The following is a 10,000-nucleotide window of genomic DNA, read 5'->3' as shown; positions in this document are numbered from 1 at the left end:
TGTATTTTAAGTGAAAATTGCTGTCATCTCAGCCGTTTAATCATGTGTGTGTCTGTGCGTGTGTGTTAGTGTGAGTGTTGGAGTGTAACAGTTGTAGTGTTGATAGTATGTTACTTTGTGAGTTTTATGCATTGTGTTTTTTATAATATTAATGATTCTGTTTTATGTTTCTGCTACTTTTTATATGCTTTCTTGTTTCACTTTAGGTACTGGATTGTAAAGGCTTACAGCTTGCTTATGCTTGTATTATAGCGCTATATAAAAATAAAATATTATTATTATTATTCCGCAATCGCAGTCATGACAGTTGTCCTGGTAAATGGTACATATCTGTATGCACATGAATCACAAGTCGGTGATCGAAATACAGTCTCTTGATGTCTCCTTATCTGCGTTAAAAGCATCCCGTGATCATTGGAATCTCACAGCCAGGTTGGATGAGCCATGCATGGTCATGATCAGAAATGAAAACAATGGTGGGATGCCTCGCCTTTTGACGATAGTTATTCACCATACATTTTTCATGTATCTCATTCTTCCCTCCAACTTCTACGCACACACTCACACACACTCTACACACGCACGCACGCACGCACACACACTCACATATATATATATATATATATATACACGCACACACACACACACTCAAACGCACACACACTCAAACACACACACACACACACATATATGAACACGACAACCAGAAGAAACAAAATAGGCAGAGGTGACACCTCCTTCAGTGTTGTTGTTGTTGTCGTCTTCATAGCTCAGTGAAGAAGGTGGGTTTGTCAGTTGTGCTATTTTGCGGGTATCATGTTTGATAGCGAGTTCTACTCATCTCCCATGATATTTTATAGCCATGGGTCTTGTAGCCAACATGCGTCTGAGGAAGAGCGAGAGAAGAAAGACAACAACAACAACAACAAAAAGGAATGAGAGAAAATAAAAAGAAAGAAAAGTTGTAGCAGGTTAATCCTTTGATAGTTTGGGCGATACCTTATTACGTGGATCAGTCTTCCAGGCCAGGTCCTGGCCAACAAAGTGAATATGAGAAGGCTCACATACACAGGTCCGCAAGTCATTTCGTATATATACGTTGAAAAGGATAGGGGAAAGAGGCTATCCTTGTGGCAGTCACTGGGGATTTCTATGCGGTGCACTGCGAGCATCAAATCTACAGGGTGAAGGGTAATAGTTCTTTCCTGAAGTGCTGCTGCTATCCAACTCTGTACCGATGTATAGACAATAAAGTGTGTGTGTGTGTGTGTGTGTGTGTGTGTGTGTGTGTGTGTGTGTGTGTGTGTATGTTCGTAGTTTGCATTCGTGAACTTGTTGGGGGTCCAGCTTACTCCTGTCAAGCCTACTCTGTACTTTAGTCACAGCTCCATTAGTAGTGTAGACTAAACCTTGTCGTATGCATCTTCCCGGTCAGATGCTTCTCCTACCATTCCTAATACAAAACAAAACAAAACAAAAAACGACCCGAAAACCCCAATAACCAATATATAACCCAAACACAAAAGCAGCCATATTTTCCCTTGTACACTAGCCTGTTCTGTACCCACCGTGGCTGATTTGGAAGGAGAATACACTTCGGTTGACGGTTACTCGTTTCTCGGTATCATGCATTCCGTGACCTTCCATATGATTCTTTGCATTGTTAGGGTGCGGTAGTTACTTACCTGACAATTACCCCCCTCCCTTCTCCCCCTCCTCCTTTCTCCCTCTACCCCCCCCCCCCACCTCGCCCAGTCCCCCCACACCTTCCCGGGGGGATGGGGGAGGGGGGGTGGGGTGTTATAGTCTTTACGGAGCTGTGTGTCCACGTTTGTGGTACATTTCTCTTGTAAAAACTGTTTCCCCTCCTGTTTTGTTTACAGAGCTTCTCCTTATCTGATTTGCAAACTTTTTTTCCGGGCCAGGGCTGTATATTTACTGCATTCTGCTTCGGGTTCATTCACATCATCTATTGTGATATCGTCATCAGATCAACCCTCTGACTGTACTAATTACACATTATCATCATCTATTGTGATATCGTCATCAGATCAACCCTCTGACTGTGTACTAACTACATTACCATCATCTATTGTGATATCCTCATCAGATCAAACCCCTGGCTGTGTACTGATTACATTACCATCATCTATTGTGATATCCTCATCAGATCAAACCCCTGGCTGTGTACTGATTACATTACCATCATCTATTGTGATATCCTCATCAGATCAAACCCCTGGCTGTGTACTAACTACATTACCATCATCTATTGTGATATCCTCATCAGATCCACCCACTGACTGTACTAATTACATTACCATCATCTATTGTGATATCCTCATCAGATCAAACCCCTGGCTGTGTACTAACTACATTACCATCATCTATTGTGATATCCTCATCAGATCCACCCACTGACTGTACTAATTACATTACCATCATCTATTGTGATATCCTCATCAGATCAACCCACTGACTGTACTAATTACATTACCATCATCTATTGTGATATCCTCATCAGATCAACCCACTGACTGTACTAATTACATTACCATCATCTATTGTGATATCCTCATCAGATGAACCCTCTGACTGTGTACTAACTACATTACCATCATCTATTGTGATATCCTCATCAGATCAACCCACTGACTGTACTAACTACATTACCATCATCTATTGTGATATCCTCATCAGATCAACCCACTGACTGTACTAATTACATTACCATCATCTATTGTGATATCCTCATCAGATCAAACCCCTGGCTGTGTACTAACTACATTACCATCATCTATTGTGATATCCTCATCAGATCAACCCACTGACTGTACTAATTACATTACCATCATCTATTGTGATATCCTCATCAGATCAAACCCCTGACTGTGTACTAATGACATTACCATCATCTATTGTGATATCCTCATCAGATCAAACCTCTGACTGTGTACTAACTACATTACCATCATCTATTGTGATATCCTCATCAGATCAAACCCTCTGACTGTGTACTAACTACATTACCATCATCTATTGTGATATCCTCATCAGATCAACCCACTGACTGTACTAATTACATTACCATCATCTATTGTGATATCCTCATCAGATCAACCCACTGACTGTACTAATTACATTACCATCATCTATTGTGATATCCTCATCAGGTGAACCCTCTGACTGTGTACTAACTACATTACCATCATCTATTGTGATGTCCTCATCAGATCAACCCACTGACTGTACTAATTACATTACCATCATCTATTGTGATATCCTCATCAGATCAACTCACTGACTGTACTAATTACATTACCATCATCTATTGTGATATCCTCATCAGATCAACCTCTGATTGTGTACTAATTACATTACCATCGAAGCGCAATCTACAAGCAGAGCATGTGAATAAGTCATTTACTTATAGCCTCAGTTCAATCATGGATAACTCACGAAGGCCTTTATATCAAGAAAACTTGCAAGAGACACTGAATGGTCGTTAATCTGCTCCTTTTGTTTTCCTTTTTTTTCCCTTTCTTCTTGTTTTCCTTTTATCGTGGCAGGTGTGGCGGAGGGGTATACGAATCTGCCTGCACACTCTGACATCCCCTTGAAACTGAAACTGGAAATATATCTGTCCAAAAATCCCTTCTTCTCCACACATCCTCATTAGCTGGTTCCTCAAGAAAAAGAAAAAAAACAACAACAAAAAACAAAAAAAAACACATGCGTGCACCCCAGATTTATTCTTTTCTTATCTTCTTTTCCCTGTGCAGTGGTCAAATGAAAGCCTTCTCATGTGGCTTCTCATGTACATACACTGTGTGATTCGCTACCTCACCTCGGTCGTGGAAGATTTTTTTTTTTAAGGCGGTAGGGGAACACACACACACACACACACACACACACACACACAACAACAAACAACAACAAAAACCGTGCATACCATTACACACCCATATACACACACTCATACACCCCCTCACCCCACTCCCACCCCCCATCCCCCACACACAATACACACAACACAACAAACACCACACAACCCCCACCCCACCACACACACACCACGAACACACGCACTCAGCACACACACACACACACGCGCGCGCGCGCGCCCGTGCCCACCTCTCGAGCAAATTTGTACAAACATACCCACAATGCCACACATCTGCACACCACCTGCCTGTTCCGCCCCCCCCCCCCCCCCCACCCGCCCTGAAACCCCCACATGCCCCCACCTGAATCCACGCTTGGCCTCGCCCCCCTCCTCCCCATTTTCTCTATGTCTGCCTCTGTGTTGTGCGAGTACTGAAACACGACGTGATGGGTGCAACAGCCGTTTGGTTATAGCGTTGGATTTTCAATCTGAGGGTCCCGGGCTCAAATCTCGGTAACGGTGCCTGGTGGATAAATGGCGGAGATTTTTCCGTTCTCACAGGTTAACGTATGTGCAGACCTGCTTGTGCCTGAACCCCCTTCGTGTTTATACGCAAGTAGAAGATCAAATACGCAACGTTAATGATCCTGTCATCCATGTCAGCGTTCGGTGGGTTTTGGAAACCCAGCATGCACACCCCCGAAAACGGAGTATGGCTGCCTACATGGCGGGGTAAAAACGGTCATACACGTAAAAGCACACTCGTGAACATACGAGGGAACGTGGGAGTTGCAGCCCACGAACGAAGAAGAAGAAGAAACACGATGAATGTTAACTATTATTTTGCTGCTTTTCTATATATATATATATATATATATATATATATATATATATAAATTGGTTTACATGTATTCATTTGTTTACCTACTCATTCATGAATCACTTATTCATTTATCTTTTTTTTTTTTTAAATTATCATTTTTTCATTTATCTATTTATTGTTACGTGAACCTTTTTTCATCATCATTATGTGAACCTCAGTTGCATACAGGCTATTATGACTCCAATTTAGGTTTGCCTCTCTCTCTGTGTCTCCCTGTCTCTGTCTCTCTGTCTCTGTCTCTCTCTCTCTCAGACGTGGTAATATCCCAAAGTATCCCCATAATTGAAAAATAGCAATTCATTAATCAGTTAATTACCTGACGTGTGTGTGTGTGTGTGTGTGTGTGTGTGTGTGTGTTAAAAGTAAGGTGTGTTGATGTGACGTCGTGTCTGCAAACGACAACAATTGTGGCAGTTTGATGTAATCCAGTTCAAAGAGTCACAGGGGTGCTTTTTTTTTTTTTTTTTTCCTCCTTCACAGGCTTTGACGCGGCAATTTCGTTTCGTAACATTCGAGGTTTCAGCGCGGCGTATGACGTTTGTGTCGACTTATCAGGGGAAAAAACCTTCATTGGGGCACAAAAAATGGATGATTTCTGCGAGAAGTCCACTTACACGAGGTCGAGGTGGGCAAGGAAATTTTACGTAGGAGTAGAAAGCTAACAGGTGGCCAGAGCCAAAGACTTGTGTCAACATGCCTAATGAGACAATTTAATTAAGCGAGGTCAGCTTAAGCGGAGACAACTAAGGATAAGATGAAAACACAAGTACCAACACAACCACCTTTCCCTATTTCCCCGAGCCCCATGTCCCCTGTTCCAACCCTCACCTCCGCCCCACCCACCGCAGAACACAGCGAAAGGAAACAATGATATAACAGTACATGATAAGAAAAAAACAAAACAAAACACGTAAACATTTCAGGTGGAAAACGTGGCCTTGATTTCGTTTGAGAAACATGCAGTCCAAACCTGCCCACGCTCTCATCATATTCACACAAAAGACGCACGGACAGGCTGGCAGAAAGGCAGGTAGACAGACCGAGAAGCAGACAGACAGACACAGACACACACTGACCATTGGCCATTGCCGGATCATCCACACAGGGGTTACAGGTCCACTGAGGCAGTGACAGCAGCACCATGAAGGGAGGAATAAAGCTGTAGCTGACACTCTGGATGATGGGTAGTCTGCAAAACAACAGTCAAATTCACCAGCCACTATAGCAATACGGCATAGTTTTTCATCCACAAAACAGAATTTTACGACTCTCTCCTGGGTTTAAACGAGAATATTCAACAATCGATCACATGTTTACTCTCATGGCTCTTATTCAAAAACAGTTTTCCCTTAATCGCAAACTTTATGTAGCGTTTATTGATTTTGAAAAGGTGTTTGATTCTATTAATATAAATTTACTATGGCCTATTCTGGCAAAACATGGCATAACAGGGAAGCTTTTCAAAAGTATCAAGAGTTTGTATAGCGTTGTGAGAACAAGAAGTAGGCGTGGCAACAAACTTACTGATTATATAAATTGTACAAAGGGAGTAAAACAGGGAGATGTTTCCAGTCCTATTTTGTTTTCATTGTTCATTAATGAATAAGCTTAGCATTAGAAGTAATTGACCGGGAAAGACATAGTGCATAATTTACAAATGATTTTTATAGAAATATTTATATCATTACTTGCTGATGGTATTGTCTTGCTCTCAGAGACAGCTATTGGTCTGTTGACGCAACTAGATAACTTGAGAAATTCAGCTACTCAATTGAAATTAAAAGTTAATTTGGATAAAAGTAATATAATTGTTACGTACGTAAAAGAACCCATGGCAACGAGAGTGTTGTTTTCTGGTAAAATTATGTAAAAAGAAACCCACTCTGACAGGCACACAAATGTAATCATAAGCATGCACTCAAGGCCTGACAAGGGCGTTAGGTTATGCTGCTGTCAGGCATCTGCCTAGCTGATGTGCTGTAGCGTATATGGATTTGTCCGAAAACGCAGTGACGCCTCCTTGAGAAACTGAAACTGACAACTGAAGGACCGTGACAGAAAGGATCAGGACAGAACTCACCTGATGGACCGTGACAGCAAGGATCAGGACAGAACTCACCTGAAGGACCGTGACAGCAAGGATCAGGACAGAACTCACCTGAAGGACTGTGACAGCAAGGATCAGGACAGAACTCACCTGAAGGACCGTGACAGCAAGGATCAGGACAGAACTCACCTGAAGGACCGTGGCTGCAAGGATCAGGACAGAACTCACCTGAAGGACTGTGACAGCAAGGATCAGGACAGAACTCACCTGAAGGACTGTGACAGCAAGGATCAGGACAGAACTCACCTGAAGGACCGTGACAGCAAGGATCAGGACAGAACTCACCTGAAGGACCGTGACAGAAAGGATCAGGACAGAACTCACCTGAAGGACTGTGACAGCAAGGATCAGGACAGAACTCACCTGAAGGACCGTGACAGCAAGGATCAGGACAGAACTCACCTGAAGGACCGTGACAGCAAGGATCAGGACAGAACTCACCTGAAGGACCGTGACAGCAAGGATCAGGACAGAACTCACCTGAAGGACCGTGACAGCAAGGATCAGGACAGAACTCACCTGAAGGACCGTGACAGAAAGGATCAGGACAGAACTCAATTGATGGACAGTGACAGCAAGGATCAGGACAGAACTCACCTGATGGACCGTGACTGCAAGGATCAGGACAGAACTCACCTGAAGGACCGTGACAGCAAGGATCAGGACAGAACTCACCTGAAGGACCGTGACAACAAGGATCAGGACAGAACTCACCTGATGCCGACGATGGTCTGGATGAGGGTCGAGAGGCCGGCGACGAAGATGACGGTGGCGATGACCTTGCTGAGGCCAACAGGGTCACCCTCAATGCACAGCGACCTGGCCATGATGAAGGGGAAGGAGAAGGTGGACCCGAACATCGTCAGGAATTGCTGCCCACGTCATCATCATCATCATCAGCATCAACAGCATCATTGTCATCATCAACAGCAGCAGCATTGACATCGTCACCACCATCATCTCCATGAATTTACATCGTCATCATCATCATTGACACTGTCATCATCACCATCATCATTGTCGCCACCACCACCACCACTACCATCATCCTCATCATCAACTGCATCATCATAACCATCATCATACCATCACCACTGACATCATCGTCATCATCACTGACATCATCGTCATCATCATTGACTTCATCACCATCATCGTTGACTTCATCACCGTCATCACCATCATCACTGACATCATCACCATCATCACTGACATCAACACCATCATCAATGTCATCATTGACATCATCACCATCATCATTGACATCATCGTCATCATCACTGACTTCATCACCATCACCATCGTCATCGTCATCGTCATCATCATTGACATCACCGTCATCAGTGAGTGTCACCCATCATTATTACTGCCGCCATCCGAAGCACAATCACTTGCTGAATCTGCTGACCTCTTCAAACGAAACACGGAGGTCTGCGGCAAATAAACAACAACAGCAGATACACAGCACCACAACACTGGAGGAAGAATCAGAAACAGGAGTCGCGTCATAAAAGAAAGACAGAAAGAAAGAAAGAGAAATAAAGAAAAGAAAGAAGGAAAGAAAAAAAAGAAAGAGAGAGAGACAGAGAGGGGGGCAGAGAGAGAAAGAGAGGGAAAGAGAGAAATATGGGGGGCAGAAAGAGAGAGAGGGAAAGAGAGACACAGAGAGGGGGCACAGAGAGAGAGAGAGGGGGGGCACACAGAGAGAGAGAGAGAGGGGGGGAGAGAGAGAGAGAGAAAGAGAGAGAGAAAGAAAGAAAGAAAGAAAAGCGCCTTTGTTTTGGAAACTTGGAGCATGGTTCAGAATGCCAACCACGTCTTGACATCGCTGACGTCATCCTTGTTAGTACTTCACCATTGCCACGTCTCCACTCTCACACACACAATGAAGAGAGAGAGAGAAATGGGGGGGGGAGGGATAGAGAGAGAGGGAGGGAGAGACAGACAGACAGACAGAGACAGAGAGAGACAGACAAAAAGGAGAGAGGGACTGAGAGAAGGGGCAGTGAGAGAGAGAGAGAGAGCGGGGGGGAGAAAGAGAGGGAGAAAGAGCGAAAGAGAGGGGAAAGAGAGAGAGGGGGCAGAGAGAGAGGGACAGACACAGATAGGAAGGTAGATAGAGAGAGAGCGAGAGAGAGAGATTGAGAGAGAGAGGGAGAGAGATAGGGGGGGAGAAAGATTGAGAGAGGGGGGAGAGAGAGAGGGGGGAGAAAGAGAGAGAGAAAGAGACAGAGGAGAAGGAGCGAAAGAGAGGGGGAAAGAGAGAGAGAGAGAGACAGACACAGATAGGAAGGTAGATAGAGAGAGAGCGAGAGAGAGAGATAGAGAGAGAGAGAGGGATTGAGAGAGAGAGAGGGAGAGAGATTCAGAGAGAGGGGGGGGAGAGAGAGAGGGGGGATTGAGAGAGAGAGGGAGAGAGATTGAGAGAGAGAGAGAGAGAGATTAAGAGAGAGAGAGGGGAGAGAGAGAGAAAGAGAGAAAAGATAGAAAGAAAGAGAGAGAGAGAGAAGCACACAGAGACAGACAGAAAGAGGGACAGGGACAGAGAGATGGGGGGGGGGGGCAAGAGGAGAGAGAGGACAGAGCGAGAGAGACAGAGAAGAGAAAGAGATCAGGGGCACAGGGAGAGAGGGGGACACAGAGAGAAAGAGAGAAAAAGAGAGAGGGGGGCAGAGAGAGAAAGAGAGGGAAAGAGAGAGAGGGAAAGAGAGAGAGGGAGAGAGAGAGAGGAGAGCAGAGAGAGGGAAAGAGAGAGAGAGGGAGAGCAGAGAGAGGGAAAGAGAGAGAGGGGGAGCAGAGAGAGGGAAAGAGAGAGAGAGAGGGGAGCAGAGAGAGAAAGAGAGGGAAAGAGAGAGGGAGCAGAGAGAGGGAAAGAGAGAGAGAGGGGGGAGCAGAGAGAGGGAAAGAGAGACACAGAGAGAGGGGGGGCAGAGAGAGAAAGAGAGTGAATGAGAGAGAGAGGGAAAGAGAGAGAGGGAAAGAGAGAGAGAGGGGGGAGCAGAGAGAGGGAAAGAGAGAGAGAGGGGGGAGCAGAGAGAGGGAAAGAGAGAGAGGGGGAGCAGAGAGAGGGAAAGAGAGAGAGAGGGGGGGAGCAGAGAGAGAAAGAGAGGGAAAGAGAGAGGGA

General features: G+C 44.7%; 1 protein-coding gene across 1 annotated transcript in view; it reads right to left on the bottom strand.

Moving 5' to 3' along the window:
- LOC143279386 (solute carrier family 23 member 1-like) overlaps nt 1-10,000 on the bottom strand; it is a 31,586-nt gene that overhangs the window by 20,993 nt on the left and 593 nt on the right. The window contains exons 2-3 of the mRNA XM_076583421.1: nt 7,591-7,748; nt 5,846-5,958 (exon numbers count right to left, since the gene is read on the bottom strand). Of these exons, the coding sequence (XP_076439536.1) occupies nt 5,846-5,958; nt 7,591-7,748 (271 nt within the window). The remainder of the gene's footprint in view (nt 1-5,845; nt 5,959-7,590; nt 7,749-10,000) is intronic.

This window comes from Babylonia areolata, chromosome 2, assembly GCF_041734735.1.
Source record: "Babylonia areolata isolate BAREFJ2019XMU chromosome 2, ASM4173473v1, whole genome shotgun sequence".
Taxonomy (NCBI): domain Eukaryota; kingdom Metazoa; phylum Mollusca; class Gastropoda; order Neogastropoda; family Buccinidae; genus Babylonia; species Babylonia areolata.
This window is presented reverse-complemented; position numbering and strand designations above follow the sequence as displayed.